At 45.3% G+C, this 20,836-nt stretch overlaps 1 protein-coding gene across 1 annotated transcript; it reads left to right on the plus strand.

The window, feature by feature from the left end:
• The first annotated feature begins 3,944 nt into the window (after positions 1 to 3,944).
• CFAP161 (cilia and flagella associated protein 161) lies at positions 3,945 to 14,442 on the plus strand. The gene is made up of 7 exons (XM_056865953.1): positions 3,945 to 4,053; positions 7,438 to 7,527; positions 7,925 to 8,163; positions 9,735 to 9,819; positions 9,933 to 10,091; positions 12,029 to 12,102; positions 14,250 to 14,442. The coding sequence occupies exons 1-7, from the start codon at positions 3,958 to 3,960 to the stop codon at positions 14,440 to 14,442; spliced, it is 936 nt and encodes a 311-aa protein (XP_056721931.1). The 5' UTR covers positions 3,945 to 3,957.
• Positions 14,443 to 20,836: the final 6,394 nt, after the last annotated feature.

The raw sequence follows: 20,836 nt of genomic DNA on the forward strand, positions 1-20,836 counted from the left end.
AGTCCAGCAGTCTGTTCACACAGTGGCCAAGCAGGGGCCTCTAGGAAGCCCCCAAACAAGACAACTGCAGCAGCATCCTGCCTGTGTTCCACAGCACCTAATACAATAAGCATGCTCCTCTGATCCTGGAGAAATCTCCACCACTTTTGGTGGTGGGCCCCACATTTGTAGAGTGGTCTGCAAAAACAGGCACAGAGGGAATCTTGACTGTCTTTTTTCCCTTTCGTGGAACATAATGAGAAGGCTCTCGCTGTGATTCCATGTCCAAGTGTACTTCTGCTTTGTGACGTGGTCGAATTTGGTGTCACCGTTTTCATTTCTAATTGCAACCGCATTGTTGCTTGCGTAAGCTGCCTTGAGAGAAAAGTGGGCTGTAAATGTTTTAAATAGAAAATAAACATACAAATAAAATAAAAAGGTGAAAGGGACCAACGTGGACTGTCGGCAGCTACTCAGTCAAGGGTATGTTCTCTATATTACCTGGGCCTCCCAGTTCTGAAGTCACTACCTGTATATTGTAGGTTCTTAACAGTTTCCAAATACAGAATATTATTCTACTGGGCAAGATTGAATGCTTTGCCATTGGGGGAACTAACAGGTAGCCTTCAAGGGATCCCCTTCTCAAGTCGATTTTGTGATTGTAACTCAGGAGACCTAGACCCCATTTGGCAATTTTTTCATTGAGTAAGGAAGTTTATTGATACGGTCTGTTTGACCAGCCAACAGTCATGCATAAAATTGACTGACTTAATAAAATTGCAAAATTTAATATAAATTACAAAATTAGATAAAAGTCTAATGCTATTAAAACGTAAGATTTTAACACAAACCACAAGAATTAGCATCTTAATATTTCTAAAAATATAGCAAAGTTAAGTAATTTTTTCCATTCTATTTTTGCGCGTTTTGGTTGCGATGGCACAGAATTTGGCGGTTGGGAGGGAAAAGTGTGGAAAGTATCACCCATCAGGAGCCTCTTGGTCAGAAATTGTACTGGCTCATCGGGGAATTCACTGACCAGGGGAGCAATGAATTTGATACGAGCCTCGTGACAGAATGAACAGTTGAACAATACATGTTCGGTGGTTTCCATGTCTCCTGACCTGCAAGGGCATAGATTTTTTCCATCGGTTGTAAGAAACACAACGTGGCCCGTGAGAAATTGATCTACAGATATATTCAAAAATGGAGCCCTGATACCAAGCAAGAGCTTGTAGTTAAGCTACTAGCAGATACTGATCCAAACGTGTCCTTGGCGGTTGCAAAAATTTTGTCTGTGGCATTTAATGGTATTATCTTTCAAAATTTTAACCTATATTTTTAGTCATTTAAAATGTGAAAACTGAAATGAAAGTTATATATGACTTTAGATATTTTGTTGTTTTATATGTATTGTGTTCTCTTTTTTGCTTGTGACCTGTTGGTCTTTGAGCAGTAAATAAAAAATGGAAATTGAATGTTACTCAGTCAAGCCTGAATGTCTCTTGCCTTGAAAATACCACCAGGGGTCACCATAAGCTGGATGTGACTTGAAGGCAATACAATAAAATAAAAATAAAGGCAAGATGTTCATGCACAGTTTGGCAGAACAAGGCAAGAGAAATGTTGGGAGGCGGTTTGCCATTGCCTGTCTCTGCGTCACAACCCTGGTATTCTTTGGAGCTGGGCAGGATTTTGGCGGCGGGGGGGGGGGGGATATTTCTTGTTTCAAATTGGAATAAAAGTCTGGGTCCCCCCCCAATTATTCAAAAAAATGCTTGACCAATATTTGACAGTGTTTGGCTAATATCAGGCAAAATCGTTTTGGTTAAATATTTTTGGCTGACTCCATACCCAGTCCCATGTGGGTTGGTAGAGAAGTCTATACTCTTGAATTTGAGCTTGTTTGGGATGATGTAAGTGCGATTGTGATGGACTCTCCCACAGCGGTGGCTGGTTTTCAAACTTTACAGCAGCCACACCAAAAGCCAAACTCAACAGGGCAACGTGAGCCCTTCCTTCTCAAAGTTTCTTTCCCCTAGAAAAAGCAGTCCTTGCGTGCGTGCAATTAAAGTGTCACATGCTACTATTATTTGAGAGATTTGTTCCCTATCTAAAAAGCAACTTGCAATCAAGATTCAACACAAAGTTTATTTTTCTAGACTAACTTAGAGTGTATTAGGCATTAAATGATGAAAGTTTTGAAATTTATTTTAAGTAAAAGGTATAAGTAGATTAAAAGTGTGAAATTTGTAAAAATGGAGTGAACAAAGACAATAAATTGGGGGGACAGTATAACAATAGTTGTTCAATTAAGCAGATTGTAGACTAAGAAGTATTTCATATAAGTGGTGGGTGGTAGGGAGAATGTTTGAGGTATGAGAATATTGTCTTATGTACGTTTTTTCTGTACCTTTTTATCCCCCCCTTTTCCCCTTTATTCTGTACCCAAAAAAACCCGCAATAAAAAAAAATAAGAAATAAAGATCCAACACAATACCACATAGGTAAGATATATACACACACACACACAATAAAACCAATACTGAAATAGTCCACAGTGGGTAGCCGTGTTAGTCTGTCTGCAGTAGTAGAAAAGGGCCAGTAGCACCTTAAAGACTAACAAAAATATTTTCTGGTAGGGTATGAGCTTTCGTGAGCCACAGCAATTGAATTGCTTTCATGGCTCATTACCAATGCTGATTTCTCCACACCCATCTCTCCCCTGGACATCACACTCTTCTGCATACCACACCTAATCCCATCACGCCTGCTATTCACATTTACATACTGTTAACATTTACATACTAATGCTTGTCTGAATTCACTCTCCTCTACTTAAAGACAGATGGATTCACATTCCAACTGTATCTGAAGAAGTGAGCTGTGGCTCACGAAAGCTCACACCCTGCCAGAAAATATTTTTGTTAGTCTTTAAGGTGCTCCTGGACTCTTGCTCTTTTCTAATACTAATGCTTGTCTGAATTCACTCTCCTCTACTTAAAGACAGATGGATTCACATTCCAGCTGTATCTGAAGAAGTGAGCTGTGGCTCACGAAAGCTCACACCCTGCCAGAAAATATTTTTGTTAGTCTTTAAGGTGCTCCTGGACTCTTGCTCTTTTCTAATACTAATGCTTGTCTGAATTCACTCTCCTCTACTTAAAGACAGATGGATTCACATTCCAGCTGTATCTGAAGAAGTGAGCTGTGGCTCACGAAAGCTCACACCCTACCAGAAAATATTTTTGTTAGTCTTTAAGGTGCTACTGGACTCTTGCTCTTTTCTAATACTAATGCTTGTCTGAATTCACTCTCCTCTACTTAAAGACAGATGGATTCACATTCCAGCTGTATCTGAAGAAGTGAGCTGTCGCTCACGAAAGCTCACACCCTGCCAGAAAATATTTTTGTTAGCCTTTAAGGTGCTACTGGACTCTTGCTCTTTTCTAATACTAATGCTTGTCTGAATTCACTCTCCTCTACTTAAAGACAGATGGATTCACATTTTCCAGCTGTATCTGAAGAAGTGAGCTGTGGCTCACGAAAGCTCACACCCTGCCAGAAAATATTTTTGTTAGCCTTTAAGGTGCTACTGGACTCTCGCCCTTTTCTACTACTGAAATAGTCCTAATGCTTGAATGCTCTCTGAGCAAAACAGGCCCAAAACTGACAGGTAAACATCATTATAAACCATCCATATAATGTTAAAATAGGTCCCATTTTCTGACCTCAGACTGTGTCATGCAGCGAAAGGGATGCCAGGTGTCAAGTTGCCACCTTGAGCTTCATCCATCCCGTTCCATTCTGATTGGCTAGTGGATCTCCTCCAGAAGGGCCAATCCCCAGCAAGCACCATCCCCATAGCAACCTGCAAACCCAACACAAATCAGCCTGGACCGTCTGTGCCGGAGAGCTGTTTCCTCGCCTCCTCCGGCTTCTTCCTCTGCTTCCGTGCCAGCTGGTTTCTGAGCCAACATGTTCAACTTCAACCTGAGGACCAGCAAGAGCGGAAAAGCCTACAGTCCCGGGGTCCTGATTGCCAACTGGAACGAGGACGTCTATCTCGAAGAGGTACTGAAACCGCCGCCCCGGGACTTCATGCTATTTGTTTCCAGTTTTGGAGTTACTCGATGGGGTGGGGAGGACTTTAAATTCCAGCCCCCAAGCATCAGTTTCTCAATCGTTGTTTCCCTTCAATCTCTTCTCCCTAGCCTTGCATCCAAGTAGGGTCACCAACCTCCAGGCAAGGCCTGGAGATCTCTTGGCATTACAACTGATCCCCCGACCATAATACGCACGATCCTCTGTTTCCGGTATCCTCTACAACCATCCAGTTTATGGCACAATCGTCTACACTGACTTCTTCAGCAGCCTGGTTCTATTCTCCCTCCATCCCTCCCTCCCTCTCTTTCAGGAGGCATCCAGATAACACTGCATCTTTCGTTACTGTTGAACTGCAGTAATAGTCTGCAACTGGATTTTCCCACAGGGACAAGGAAATCCAGTTGCAAATAAATGCCGAGGCTCAAAACAGAGATTGGTTCCGCTGGAGAAAGTGGCTAATTTGGAGGATGGCTTCTAGGGCGCTATACCCCACTGTGTTCCCTCCCCTCCTCAAATCCCACCCTCTCCAGGTGCCACCCCCCAAATCTCCAGGGATTTCCCAACCTGGAGCTGGCAAGCATACAAAGTCAGATCCTGGGAATCTGCCTCTGCTCACCCTATATTTTAATTTGGCAGGGTCTCCAAATATTTACCTTCCCCTTCTTTTGCTTTAATCTTTTTCCCTAGCACAGACTCCTCCACTCACAGTCCATCTGTCTCCCACATTCAAATAATGTACTTCTATAATACGCACGATCCTCTGTTTCCAGTATCCTCTACAACCATCCAGTCTCGATTATAGCAACACTACTTTTTGTGCTCGTCGCGTCTGTTCATCCCAGTTCTTTAGAATACCCCCTCCACGTGGTCTGCCTGCCTATACATATTATCTGACAACTCCTCGTCTCTGTAGAGCTTTTTGCTTGGCTAGATTGAATGCTAACCCTTCTATGGCAATGCAGGGCAGATTTCTGAATATACCCTACTCAGACAGGATCTGCCCTTGCCCTTCTGGCTCTATTGACTCATTAGCCCATGCCCTTTGGGAATGCCGCTTTTACGAGGAACTTCGATCGCACTATATTTCCCCCCTTTTAATATACAAATCCAATGCCTCTGTGACTGACATAATGCCTTTTTTACTAAGCGATAGGGACTCCAAGGCTACATTGTCAGTGGCAAGATTTGTTTCGGTCCTTACATCCCTGCCACACTAGATGTATGCTGCTCAAGATCAATTGATCAAGGAGCTTCTAAGGGATAAAAGGAAAAGGAAAGGAAAGGAAGGAAAGGACAACCATCCAGTTTATTGCACAATCGTCTACACTGACTTCTTCAGCAGCCTGATTCTATTCTCCCTCCCTCCCTCCCTCTCTCTCAGGAGGCATCCAGATGACAGTGCATCTTTCGTTACTGTTGAACTGCAGTAATAGTCTGCAACTGGATTTTCCCACATGGACAAGGAAATCCAGTTGCAAATAAATGCCGAGGCTCACAAGCCAACAATACGTAGATATAGCCTCATTGTGTCTGGGGTCAGCTTGTTGGACTGAAGTAGCAAGCAATAGAAGTTAGAATCCCTCCACCCCCTTGGTCAGGGACCTCTCCCTCAGCTCAAGTTACTCTGTACAGTCACACGCCAATCAACAAATTAGAGGGTGCAATTCAGGAACAATGAAGCAATTTTTTAACAACTGACAATGGAAGCAATTACCCTTGCTAAAAAACCTTCAAGGAGAGGCTGGATAACCATCTGTCAGGAATGGCCCAGCTTTGGATTTCGTGCACTGATCAGGGGAGGGGGGTTATGTTCCCTGTAAGATCTCTTCCAACCCTTACATATTATAACCTATTCAGTTCAATTGGGGTGGGGGGATCTCACACACACACTTAATTTCCTAATTGTACTCAGTGGGACTTACATGTACTTAATTTTAAAATAGGCAGCTCATATCCCACTTTTGAACAGATCCCTACAGTGCCTTACAACAAGAGTCATAAAACAACGATCCTACTAAAAGCATAAGGAATTCAACAAAGAAGAAAAAGAAACCAGCAAGGAGGCATATCAACAAAATAATATCGAAGCAGCCATTCAGACAAAAACCAGCAATGCAGCAACGATAATAAGAAGCCAAAGACTAACTTTGCCAAAGATTCTGCAAAACAAAATGATCTTTACCAGTAGGTTATCCGGGCTGCGTGACCGTGGTCTTGGTATTTTCTTTCCTGAAAATCAGGAAATCAGGAAAGAAAATACCAAGACCACGGTCACACAGCCTGGATAACCTACAAGAACCAATGAACTCTGAACGTGAAAGCCTTCGACAATATTTAGATCTTTACCAGATTTATTTATATTAATTTTAGTCACCACTCACCCAACATTAGAACAGTATAAATCAGGTAAAAACAACATAAAAGCAGACAAATGGCGTCCCTGTAAGGTTTTCAAGGTAAGAGACGAACAGATATGGTTTATCTGTCTGCCTCTGCGCAGCAACCCTGGACTTCCACGGCGGTCTCTCATCCAAATACAAACCAGAGCTGACCCTGCTTAGCTTCTGAGATCTGACAAGATCAACCAGGTCAAGGAAAGGGATGGCGCACATGGGACTTTCATGGGGAAGGGAGTTCCACAGTCTTAGTGCCACCACAAAGAAGGCCCTTCCCTTCTCACCACCCATTGTATATATTTATACCCCCCTCCCCGGTATCTCCTCAGACTCACGGCAGCTAATAAAACAGCAAAAACCGTTGGGAACTGCAAAAGCATCATAAATGTCCAGCAACCAAGACACAGTGGAAACACACCATTGGAAAACACAGCTAAAACAGTTGAATTTCCACCAAACGCCCACAGGAATAAAACAATGTTATAAAACAAAACAAAATAAGTCTTTGGATTGAGTCAAGAGATGTGTTAAAATATGTCTATTTCAGCATCATTTTGGTTTTAAGTTGTGCTCATTTTGATGGTATACTTACAAACTTTTGTTGTGTTTTGTACTGCTGGTTTTTATTCTTGTACATTTCTTTTAAATACAAACATCAGCTGAGTTACATGCCTCTAAGCACCATGAAATCAACATGCTTAGAACAGCCAATCTTTACTTAAGACTGCACTGTAACTTTTCTGTGTAACTTTATCGGTGTGTTAGATAATGTTTTCCCTATATTTGTAATGCTATTATGAAATATTTTAAGTTGGTTTTTGTTGCAGTCTGCTCTGGAAGCCTCGTAAACAAAAGCAGGCTTGAAAAATATTATCAATGATATGGTTTGCATGTTAAGTACCGAGATGTTGATTTCAATTTCTTTTTCAATTTCTCTTTTAAAAAACGACAACAGGATCTTATGAAAGATTTTATATATAGAAGAGAAAGGGGAGAGCTTTTAATCCAGAGATCGAACAAACTGAAAGAAAGGCTTTACAAAAAGGTATCCAGTTATTACAAACTTTTTCAATGAACATAAATTGTGGTTTCAGATGTCAATCTTGCTCGTATCTCCAAATAAAACTAAAGTTAGAGAGACAGCAACCCCTGGGGAGAATAAGAGTGAAAAACGCACAATCTAAATGACTCTAAGAATTCTCTCAAATGCATTAAGATTCCTCAGCAGAAAATGAGGAAAATGTTTCAAAAATGGAGAATGTTTGAAATCCGCTGTTCTCAGGTCCAACCTACACAATACGTTCAGACATAAGTAAGGTTGGGGGCTACAGGGAACTTATTTCCCAGGCATAGGCTTGCCAGCTCTGGGTTGGGAAACTCCGGATAGGAAAACTGAAACCATGCTCTAATGAAATGTAACGTTCCCCCCCCCCCCCAAACAGGAGCAGCTTTCCATTTCCAAAGATGGATTCCTTCACTTTGGAGACATGGTTATGCTGGTGAGCCCCGAGAACAACAAGTCACCTATGGAGAACCTACCTTGCGAAAGTGGAAACCTCTCCCTGGCAGTTACTCCGGACGACATGGCTGTCCATGCGCTGGATGCGCTGCCGTCTCCCTGTGGCGTGAGCGCCATCAGATGCACCGACCCAATAGGTCGGAACGCGTTTCAGATTTTAAGGTAGGAGATTCCGCTGGAAGCTTTTAATAGTTACTTTGCAGGGCAACTTTCCTGCTCTTTCTAACCGTTCTAAGCAAATATACATCTGTACATTATTATTTCTTTACCCCAGTGGTCTTTTAAAAAGCTCGGGGTTGCGTACACAACCCCCTCCTTTATTTTATCCTTACAACAATTGTGCAAAGTAGGTTAGACAGAAGATGACTGGCAAGTGGGGATTTGAACCCAGGTCACACGCCAGGTCTAGGGTCGCCAGGTTCCCCCTGGCAGAGGGTCGTACTCAACCCAATTCCCCCAACATCACACTGGCTCGACCATTATTAAATTTCCTGAAATGTTCAAAATTAATTTTTTTAACAAGAACACAACCCATTCAACTTTGAGCAATTTTAAGCCCCAGTGACTTCAGCCTTTGCAAGTCACCCACGGCTTCCTCTAGATGTGAAAGAGCTCTAAAATTATTTATTGTTGCAGTACCAAGGCTGCACAGACAGTGCTATAAGCCTGCGTCTCAAAATGCGAGCGGCACGCATGCATGCAACCGACGCAGGTTTGTAAAAGCAGGTACACGGATCGGAACGGAGCGCAGCTCTCTGTGTGGAAGCCAGGCACCGAGACCTAACCAAGCACTCTCTCTCGAGGAGCCCGGTTTTTATTATATTTAGTTCTTTGTATTGGTTTTCATCTGTAGTATGTGTGTGTGCTGTCAAGTCACAGCTGACTTATGGTCGATCTCCGTAGGGTTTTCAAGGCAAGAGACATTCAGAGGTGGTTTGCCACTGCCTGCCTCTGCGTGGGCTGAGAGAGTTCTGAGAGAACTGTAACTGGCCCAAGGTCGCCCAGCAGGCTTCATGTGGAGGAGTCGGGAATCGAACCCGGTTCTCCAGATTAGAGTCCACCACACTTAGCCAGGACACCACGCTGGCTCTCTGTAGTACAGGGGTAGGGTTGCCAAGTCCCTCTTCGCTACCGGTGGGAGGTTTTTGGGGCGGAGCTGAGAAGGGCGGGGTTTGGGGAGGGGAGGGGACTTCAATGCCATAGAGTCCGATGGCCAAAGCAGCCATTTTGTCCAGGGGAACTGATCTCTATCGGCTGGAGATCAGTTGTAATAGCAGGAGATCTCCAGCTAGTACCTGGAGGTTGGCAATCCTAGATAGACCCCCCAATTTTGGGATGAAATCTTGGTTAAAAAACAGTTCATAAGTCAACAAAAAGAAAATGGCTTGAACCAAACTAAGGGGGAAGGGGGTTTCTCCTTTCCCTCCACTGACAGGCTTCATGCTCTTCGGTTTGCTATTTTGCCTCTCTTTTTCATTTCTCCCATTGTTGACATTTACATTGTAATGTGCTTGGGGCAGGGACTTTATTTAAAACAGAGAAGTTGTTGCTTATGTTACTCTGCAAAATACCATTCCTGTTGATGCTACTCATTCATTCATTCATTCATTCATTCATTCATTCAACCTTTAATAGGCATAGTTCAAAAGACATCTCATACAATTGATGCTACACAAATAGATATGAATCAACAAATCTTCCGCTAACAATGCCACCTTATTCTGTGGTTAAAGCACCGAGGGAGCGTCCATGGGAGACCCTGTTCGATTTGGGCAGAATTTTGGCCTGGGAGCTACAGGAGGATTTCGTGATCGAATGGTAAGTAACTATATGCAAGTAAGGAGACGCGTGGCTTTGCCGTTTCTGTCCATCTCTTAACTTGGTTCGTCCAGTACCCAAACAAATCACTCCCTGCTCTCCCTCATTTCCAGCTGTTTCTAGCGAGCGACCACAAAACGTTTTGGAACAGGGCGAAGAAATCCCTCCTTCAAGCTGTGTTCCTGACTGATGAACTTTCCTACCTGGCTTCTTGGCAAGCGACTTACCTGGATCCGCAGTTGCGCCTCGAGTATGAAGGGTTCCCGGTGCCTGTAAGCAGCTTTGCAGAACTTCTTCGCACATGTTGATAATGAATCTGGCCTTTTCTCTCTCTCCCTCTCCCTGGTTTCCTGTCTCTGCTCCATGCAAGCTCATCTACTGCCAGAAGCCTTGGTAGCTTCCTCCTCCCCTTTGCTATTTAGTCCAACAAACAGGACTTTAAATTTGAAGATGCCCAACTTGGCGGCTGACAGCTATCCTAAAGCAACCCGTTGCTGTTTCAAAATCAGAGCACCTACAAGCCCCAAAGCACTTTGGCGAAACCAGTAAACAGCCCCACTATCATAGGGTTGCCAGGTCCCTCTTCATCACCGGCTGGAGGTTTTTGGGGTGGAGCCTGAGGAGGGCGGGGTTCGGGGAGGGGCTTCAATGCCACAAAGTCCAATTGCCGAAGCGGCCATTTTATCCAGCTGACCTGATCTCTATCGGCTGGAGATCGGTTGTAAAAGCAGGCGATCTCCAGCTAGTACCTGGAGGTTGGCAACCCTACACTATCACTTAACCCCAGGGAGATTTATAACGTTTGCCCATCTAGTTCTGAGGGCACAACATATAAGCTGTAACCTGAGACAAAGTAACATGCCTTTCACTGCCAGACAAAATGTATAACAGATTAAAACTGTGTGAACAGCATATATTTAGCTCTTACCGATGAATGCAAATAATCATAAAACATCAGTTTGATGTTGAATGCAAAACGATTAAAGCAGGCCCACGAAAGGCGCTTTGCAGTCTCTCTCCCTCTCTTCTGCAGAGCAACTAAGTTGCTGATGGAAGGGCTGGTTGCAGTTGGGCCAAGCAGGCGAGTGGGAAGTGCCCGGATCCTGTCTTCTGCCAGGATGCACAATAGCTGGCTCCCAAGGGAGTTGGCAACTCCAGGCAGAAGCCGGGAGGGGCGTGAACCACGGGAAAGCCAGCAGTTCTTCAACATCAAATTTAGCACCTTTTGCCACCTATCGAATCTGCTGCGTCTGCGCTTGGTTAGTTGCTTAGTCTAAAACGGCACTAAAAAGCCCTAGCACCAAAATGATAAAAACTAGTAAACTCCAGCCATGGTGAAAGAGACATCCATGTGGATGAAAGAGTAGGGTTGCCAACCTCCAGGTACTAGCTGGAGATCTCCTTCTATTGCAACTGATCTCCGGCCGATAGAGATCAGTTCCCCTGGAGAAAAAGGCTGCTTTGGCATTGGACTTTGTGGCATTGAAGTCCCTCCCCAAACCCCGCCCTCTTCAGGCTCAGCCCCAAAAACCTCCCGCCGGTAGCGAAGAGGGACCTGGCAACCCTATGAAAGAGACGTCCATGTGCTATTATTTTTTTTGAACAGCTTCCATTGTGAAACAGAGAGAGAGATCTAATTCTTGCTGCCTAAAGCTCTACAGACTAGTTCCAGACAAGCCGTTGCAAGGTTTCTGGAGCCTGGGACCTACCACTGAAAAGGCCCTGCCTCTGATTGACTTCAAAAGGTAGGGGGCACCCGGAGTGGAGCCTCCAATACTGCCAGACAACGTTGGGAAAGGTTACTCTAAACTCTGGGCGTCACCACAGAAAAGACCCCGTTTACTGTAGCTACCCACATCAACTTCTGTGGCTGAGGGCACACGGAGCAGGGTCTGGGCTGAAGACCTAAAGGCACAGGCAGGTTCGTACAGAGCTTGAATCTTTACCTCCAGCTATGGAACCAGCACTTTGGGAACAGCTACCCTCATTTCTTCTCTATCGAGTCATTTTCTCTCCCCCTTCTGACTCTCATTTGATTTTTGCAACGGCGGCTTCCCCCCCCCCTTTGAAAAACACTTAACTCTCCTCTTTTTGATATTCCTTTCTAAGTTCTTTGGATTTGATTCCCGGCAGAATCCGGCTTCCCACCACCACCACTACCCCGGCCCCTCGAAGTTTTAATATTTGTTTTTGTTTGCTCTTTTTCCAGGCAAACACTAAGATTCTCATTACTCACTGCCATACAAATCAAGCATTAGCAATTCCGAGGAACTTCTGGTTAAGGTAAATGACCTCTGCGGCAAAAACGTATCTACTCTATGAGTTTATACTAACATTATCTTAGCTTTTATTTAAAAAAGCACCAAAGGTTTTTATCGGTGGTTCCCAAAGTGGGCAGTAACACCCCTTGGGGGATGGTGGGATTACCTAGGGGGGCACTAAGAGACAATAGGGCAGCGGGGGGTGGGCGCTAGAGGTGGGCCCCTTCAACTGTGTTGTTGACTAATTTACAACAGATCAAGCTGTGGCACCTTGCTGGCAAATTTGGGGGAAACTATCAGAATTCTTTTTCCAGACTTTGAAGAGCTGGTACCGCTGGATCAAGTTCGCCAGTGTTGTTGAATAAATTTCAACTAAAAAGTTTTAATTTGATTTTGAATGGATGGGAACCATTGGTTTCTATCATGGAGCGGTTTTTAAATCATAGAATCCTGGGAATTGTACAGTTTTTGGGGAGCATGTTGAGAATTCTGACAATCCCTTCCCCATACTCTGCCCCTAACAGAACTACACTTACCCAAAGAAAGGGAACAACCCAACTCATGTCCCACGTAATGTGTATTTTGGCCCTTCGGAGGTGCAGAGTGGTAAGCTGCAGTACTGCAGTCCAAGCTCTGCTCACAACCTGAGTTCGATCCCAGTGGAAGTTGGTATCAGGTAGCCGGCTCAAGGTCAACTCAGCCTTCCATCCTTCCAAGGTCGGTCAAATGAGGACCCAGCTTGCTGCGGGTAAAGGGAAGACGACTGGGGAAGGCACTGGCAAACCACCCCATAAACAAAGTATGCTTAGTAAACGTTGGGATGTGATGTCACCCCTTGGGTCAGGAATGACCCGGTACTTGCACAGGGGACCTTTACTTACTTTACTTAGGTGCAGTTTATTAGTCCATGGTGGGAAAAGCTGCCCTGGCTGAATGTCTGTCTTCTACACAGCTGTTAAGGAATCGCAAGGCCACATGCTGTCAAAGAATGAGTACAAGACTCACATCTTGGGGGTGGGTTCCCTTGCGCACGTTTATCCTCTGATAACTCCGGAGATTTTCTGATACTGCGTCCACGCATAGCGAGAGCTCAGCAACTGTGTATATCTGGGACGTGAACTGCCTGTGATATTCCCAATACGGGCAGTCGCTGCATTTTCTGAACAGAGGCAATGCACACATTGCTGCAAAAGCATACAGCTTTGGCACATGTGAACTGTTACCATGGGGGGGGGGAATCCAGTGGTCCATTCACGCACATTAGGGGAGGGGCCGTGGCTCAGTGGTAGAGCATCTGCTTGGCATGCAGAAGGTCCCAGGTGCAATCCCCGGCATCTCCAGTTAAAAGGACTGGGCAAGGAGGTGATGTGAAAGATCCCTGCCTGAGACCCTGAGAGCCGCTGCCAGTCTGAGTAGACAATACTGACTTTGATGGACCGACGGTCTGATTCAGTATAAGGCAGCTTCATGCATTCACAGGAGTTGCACATGCATGTAAAATACATGTTTTGCCCCTGTTCCAACAACATGGTGACTGTAAATCAGAAGGATCTACACACAGTTGGGAGGCTCCCAGTATGTGTGGATGTAATGTCTGAAAAGGATTCTTTGCTTTGAGAGATGAGGTACGTGTGCGATTGAGCCTCAGACAGAATCTGCTGCCCCTGGGTGCAACCCTTCCCGACAGAATCCACTCACACACAAAGCTGCCAGGTCAGCAAGTGTAAAGTAATACATGGAAGAAAAGTCCAGCAATCGACATTAAATTAAATCAAAAAGAGTTTCCGTCTAGAAGAATTAGGAAGAATTTTCTAACAGTCAGAGAGGTTCCTCAGTGGAACAGGCTTCCTCGGGAGGTGGTGAGCTCTCCTTCCTTGGAGGTTTTTAAGCAGAGGCTAGATGGCCATCTGTCAGCAATGCTGATTCTATGACCTTAGGCAGATGATGAGAGGGAGGGCACCTTGGCCATCTTCTGGGCATGAAGTAGGGGTCACTGGGGGAGGTAGTGGTGAATTTCCTGCACTGTGCAGGGGGTTGGACTAGATGACCCTGGTGGTCCCTTCCAACTCTATGATTCTATGACTCTATGACATATTTGTGCGAACTGTCCCACGAGGTCTATAAACCGCACAGCAATCGCAGCAGGTTTCCCACTCTTTTCTCTTAAAGGACCTACTTTGGAAAGGAATACGAAGTCGTCTGCCGCACCTTCCTGGATTCCCACAAAGCCGAAGAAGATAAGAATTACTGGATCATGGTTACTGGAAACCCCAGCAACGAAGCAACCACCATGTTCAATAGACCTCCTCCCCCTTCAGAGGCCACTCGAGAGGAAAGCAGGGAAGTCCAAACAGAGACTTAACTGCCCAGGATTTAATTAAAAACAAACACACACTTGTTAGTGCTTCGGTTAAAAATAAAGATATGAATGGTACAGGAGCTTCATGCTGTCTTTATTCTAAACACTGAAAGGAAGGTACTTCTAAATATGCATAGAAGTATATTTTCTGAACAGAAAGGAAATTATATGATTGTTCCATCCTATTATTAAAAAACATAAGTGGAGAAGCAATTTGTTATTGGTTTTTTTTGCCTCCAAGTCACAACTGACTTATGGCGACCCAATAGGGTTTTCAAGGCAAGAGACGTTCAGAGGTGGTTTGGTTTTGCCATTGCCTGCTTCCGCATCACGCCCCTGGTATTCCTTGGAGATCTCCCATCCAAATACTAGCCAGGGTCAGGGCTGAGAGTGTGTGACCAGCCCCAGGTCATAGAATCATAGAACCATAGAGATGGAAGGGACCACCAGGGTCATCTAGTCCAACCCCTGCCCAATGCAGGAATTTCACAACTACCTGCCCCCAAAAAACCAATCACCCCTACCCCATGCCCAGAAGATGGCCAAGATGCACTCCCTCTCATAAACTGCCTCTCATGAACTGCCTAAGGTCCCAGAATCAGCATTGCTGACAGATGACCATCTAGTCTCTGCTTAAAAACCTCCAGGTAAGTGCTCCTTCCCCGGAGGTTTTTAAGGTCACCCAGTAAGCTTCCATTGTGGGAGTGGGGATTCGAACCTGGGTTTTCCATGTCTTACACCTTAACCGCTACACCAAGTTGGAGCAGCAATACACTGCCGGTAAAGCAAATTAATAGTATTATTTAAAAAAAAAAAAAAAAACTATTTGAGCAATCTTTGCATGGATCATTGTTCTGGCCGCAAGGTGGCACCATCTTTTTAAAGGAAATTTCAAATGACTTTAGGAGAGAGGCACAATTACAATGAAATCTAAGGGTAGAACTATTGCATTGTATTGGCAAATCATATGCTTCCCAAATATGCATCTGCTGGTTAGGACTGATGCAGGGGGGCATCTGTGGTGTGGATTCTAATGCTTTTAAGCATGCCCAGGAAATCCTTTTTTCATCAACTTTTCTAAGTATGTCTTAATTCCACTCCCCCCGGGGAAGTCTGAAGTGACATAGTTCAGGAATGGGTTTGCCACTTCGTGTGTTTAGGCCACAAAGTGAGAGAGATTTAGGGTTGCAACCCATAAGTAAGTGGGGATTTTTGCATGGTAATTAGCACCGCGTTCCAGGCTGAATTGCCCCACATATTTTTTTGAATTTTGCACGCTGAACTGTCATTCCGGAAGTGACTGCGAAACCAGCGCGTACCTGCTTCGCATTACAGAAGAGCCCATTTAACGCGAGCTACGGTGTTTGCCGCGAAGAATCCTCCTCAAGGAACAATGCAAAACAACAGAGGCTATGCATATGCTAATGGCTATGCAAACAGGAACAAAGGAGCAGGCAAGTGGGGGAGTGGAACTTCTCCTTTTGCGCAGGGACCGTGAAAAGGCATTTTTAAAGTTGCATTTTTAAAAAGAGCTTTGAGCGAGCGACAAAATTGACCATGCAAAAATGGCCAGTGTGTGCACACGCCTCAATGTTTCTCAGAATGGTCACCAAGAAACGCCCAAACTGCTCGAAGTTTCCCAAGCTAAAAAAAAAATTTTTTTTGGAGGACTGCACGTGCAACCTTCTAAAAAGGGAAATAACACCTACCTCCATGTGCTAGTTTTTCCTTTCCTCCTTTTAGAAAGCACCCAACATCAGATGCCCAGAACTGTCTAGAGTTGTGTGCGCTAAACCTCTCTTTTGGCTGCAGTGTTTTCTAGAGGCCAAGAAGCAGTTGTGAAATTTCATCAACTGCTGTCACTGATTCTAAACAGCATGGAGGCGGGAAAAAAATTCCTACTAAGATCTGGCATAAACATGTCGAAAGAGCAACACACACGCGCACATACTCCTGCGTTTTATGAAATTCAATTACGGCGATACGGGGACTGGACGTTTGCGTTACAGACCGGTGTGTGCATGAGCGTGCTCGACCTTCCCCTGCAAGCAATTATTTTTTTCTGAACAAAGCGCTCATTCATCACACACCCCACATACTCCCCCCTTACCCCACCCCCCCAAAAAAAACCCAGCTCCAGCAGACAAAGTTGATTTATGCTGAACATTCGGCCTCTTATACAACGCTGTTTCCTTTCAAGAGCTACACGTTATATTTAAAAAACAAGTTGGGCTGAAAGCCCTTTTTGTTCGTAATTCGTAAGTAACAACACATTTTTTTCCCCGCAACCCGACAAAGCCCCATTATGTATATCAAGAGCGATGCTAATTCAGAACGGATGAACCAATGTCTTTAAAAAACAACCACCACCCTGCTTTTTCTAGACACGCTTATCCAATGATTTGCACCTCGGGTAGAACTAACTTTTTCTTTCTCTTAAGTGAGAAAACCACGGAAGCTTATTTTTCTGTGTGACACCCCAACTCGGGTCGTGTGTGAGCGGCTTTAGTTTTGCCAGATACCCGACCCGACCCAAAAGGCTGGTATGGAGGTGGGACGGGGGGGGGGTCCTTGACTCGGCAAAAGAGGCGGGGAATGTGCCAAGGAGCCCAATCAGAAATGCACCTCTTATCCAACAAAATGTAACCCTGCCGATGAAACAACACTTAAGTAACTTAGGGTAGCTAGGGGGGGTCATCATTTTATCGGGACCTTTCTCTGGTGAAGACCTGAAGAACAAGGTAAGGCGTCTTATTTCATGCTTGACTCAGAATATGATAAATCTTACCTGCTTTGCTGGGAAAATATGGCATCCCTTCAATATTAGAACAAGTACAGTGTTTAACTTAAACAGGCTGAAGTCTCAAGGGAAGGTAGAGTTAAAAGTTACAGAAGTCTCAAGGGAACGTGGTGCATTAGGAGAATCTTGCTTATTTTTTACTACAAGTGGCTCCTGGGATTTGCCAGTTATCAGCTTTCAGGTTAGCAGGTCTGCAAATGGCTCTGTAAACTCTCACAAGGTGGTGACTGAAGCTGGAGGGGGAGAGATTCAAAACAGATAAAAGGAAGTATTTTTTTCACACAATGCATACTTAAATTGTGGAACTCCCTGCCCCAGGATGTGATGATGGCTGCCAACTTGGAAGGCTTGAAGAGGGGAGTGGACATGTTCAAGGAGGAAAGGGGCATTCATGGCTACTAGTTAAAATGGATACTAGTCATGATGCATACCTATTCTCTCCAGGATCAGAGGAGCATACCTATTATCTTAGATGGTGTGGGACACAAGCAGGACAATGCTGCTGCAGTCGTCTTGTTCGTGGGCTTCCTTGATGTACCTGGTTGGCCCCTGTGTGAACAGACTGCTGGACTTGATGGGCCTCGGTCTGACCCAGCAGAGCTTTTCTTATGTTTTATGAAAGTCTGGATAGTTTTAAATTGCTAAGCATTCTGGCTTGGCTCAACCTCAGTATTAGGCAAGGCATTTGAAAATTTCCATTCATTTCCATTAATTAAAGGGTGAAGTATAAGAATGAGAGGGGCTTCCCCCCTCCCCCCGATCTAGGAGTTGGCGCTCCAGTGGAATAGCCTCCAAACTACCTCTAATGAGATAAATTAATGACTGCTAAAAAATGGAACTGACCCTAGAAACTAAAATGACTAAACTGAGGCTGTCGGACTTTGGTAACATCATGAGAAGACAGGAGTCACTGGAAAAGACAACCATGCTAGGAAAAGTCGAAGGCAGCAGGAAAAGAGGAAGACCCAACAAGAGATGGATTGACTCTATAAAGGAAGCCACGGCTCTCAATTTGCAAGACCTGAACAAGGCTGTTAAGGATAGGACGTTTTGGAGGACGTTGATTCATAGGGTCGCCATGAGTCGGAAGCGACTTGATGGCACTTCACACACACACACACACACACACAAAAGGTGACTAAAGGCAAGTGAGCAGAAGCTTAAAAACTCATTACCCCCCAAGAAGATCCACCTGATACCTGTGTTAGGTATACCACAGTAGTGCTTTTCAGATATTACACCTGCAGGCACCAAGAGCCTGGTAAATGTGTGTATCGGGAGCATGTACCATAATCCTCCCAATATGCATGGTCGCCATGTTACATTGTGCGTGACTGCATCATCATATGCACAAACAAAACCCCTGAAAAATCCAACGGTCTGCTTGTGCTCACCAAAGCTGCACATGCATCCAAAATACATGTGCTACTCCTGTTTACAGGAACACGGTGACCAAACGCGCCACGGAAGGTCATGCACGGTTGGTGTACTACAGTACGTGGGCTTTTCTCCCCAGTGGGCTTACAACGCTGGTCTCCCCCTCGATTTCATCCTCAGTGAGGGAGGTGAGGTTAAGTGTAAGAAACTGGCCAAGAGCCCCTGGCTCAGAGCGGTAAGCTGCAGTCCTGCAGTCCAAGCTCTGCTCACAACCTGAGTTCGATCCCGACGGGAGTCGGTTTCCGGTAGCTGGCTCAAGGTCGACTCCACCTTCCATCCTTCCCAGGCCGGTAAAATGAGGACCCAGCTTGCTGGGGGTAAAGGGAAGATGACTGGGGAAGGCACTGGCAAACCACCCTGTAAAACAAAGTCTGCCTAGTAGACGTTGGGGTGTGATGTCACCCCATGGGTCAGGAATGACCCGATGCTTGCACAGGGGTGGGGAACGTCCGGTCCGGGGGCTGTTTAAGGCCCGCAAAATCATTTGGTCTGGCCCTTCGTGGGTCCTGGCAGATCTCTAGCTCAGAAGGATCTAAGACTGGTGATCAGCCCCCTCCCGCGGACAGGAATAGCCTCTATTCAAAGCGGATGTGAGTTTGTTTTGCCGAGAAAAGGAGCCTTTTCTCCCCCTTGCAGAAGAGTCGTTGCTATGGAGCTGCTAGGACCACCCAAGAAACTGTGTTAACCCTTTCCCACCTGGGCCATGGAGAAACGTATTCCCTCTGGGCTGGGGGCGAAAGTGGTGACAATGGAGGGGTTCAACGGGGCAGGGCCAGAATGCATGGCGTGGGGGAGTTTTTAGCCAGTGTGTCCTCATTTCATCCCTGCAGGCGGAGGTAGCAGGAGCTGGCTGTAGAATCCAGCCCTGACCATGCGGAGCAGGAGCAACTCTGGCATGCTGACCAGCTGGGACAGCTACGCCCGGCTGGTGCAGCAGACCATCCTGTGCCACCAGGTGGGTGAGTGCACCATCGGTTGGATGCCTGCCTGCTTGCCCATGCGGGGGGGAGTCATCTGGTGCAGCTGCCTGCTTGGGGCTTGGTTGGCTAATTTTTAAGTTGATAATTTTGTATGGCCCGCGAATGATGTTATAAATATCCAAATGGCCCTTGGTGGAAAAAAGGTTCCCCACCCCTGATGTAGCAGATACATTTTTTCCCCTCTATAAATAGGCGCCCCGATTTGCCAACCTGATGGTGTTTAGTCTGAGCCTATGTGAAGAAAATGGGAATTCCATCTGTCTCTTCGGTGCGGGCCTGAAACGGGTGTGGTTGGAAGCAAGAGTAGTTTTCTGTTGGCAAGTCTGTGCTTTTATAACCCAGCCCTTCAAGTGTCTGGAGGATGTCACAAGGGCCCGCTTGCTATGCCCAACTGGGAAAGCCGGAGAGGAAAAAATGAACCCATGTTGTGTTTTATATCACAGACAAAATGTACTTACTGTTCTTTGCACAAGGGCTAACGCCAGAGAGCTTTTAACTGTTTCCCAGGTGAAATTTAAAACCTGGTGCACTTGTAGGGTCCCAATCTCCCCTTGCATACTTTATGGACTATTCTGAGCTTTTTCCACATTCAAAATTGTATAAATAAGTTGAATGTATATGTACTTCGGGCCCTGACCTGGATGGCCCAGGCTAGCCTGATCTTGTCAGACCTCAGAAACTAAGCAGGGTCAGCCCTGGTTAGTATTTGGATAGGAGACCACCAAGGAACACCAGGGTTGCTGTGCAGAGGAAGCTACTGGCAAACCACCTCTGCTAGTCTCTTGCCATGAAAACCCCAAAAAGGGGTCGCCATAAGTCGGCTGCGACTTGACGGCACTTTACACACACACACACATATGTACTTCGGGCAGCATTGGTAAAAACTAGAATTGTGACATAATTTCTGTTGGAACTTGAGATAAAAAATATATATATGGAAAGAATAGATAGTCAGATAGACAGATAGACGGATAGACGGATGGACGGATGGATGGACGGATGGATGGATGGACAGACAGACAGACAGACAGACAGACAGACAGACAGAAATAATAGCACTTTGTTTGTGATTGGTTAACATAAGCCATAATAGTTGTATAGTTTGAATAACGTTGTTTAAGCAGCTCGGTTTCTTTTTGGTTTGGACTAATCTCCAGGTAGTAGCTGGAAATCTCCCGCT

The sequence above is a fragment of the Euleptes europaea genome, chromosome 20 (assembly GCF_029931775.1).
Source record: "Euleptes europaea isolate rEulEur1 chromosome 20, rEulEur1.hap1, whole genome shotgun sequence".
Lineage (NCBI taxonomy): Eukaryota > Metazoa > Chordata > Lepidosauria > Squamata > Sphaerodactylidae > Euleptes > Euleptes europaea.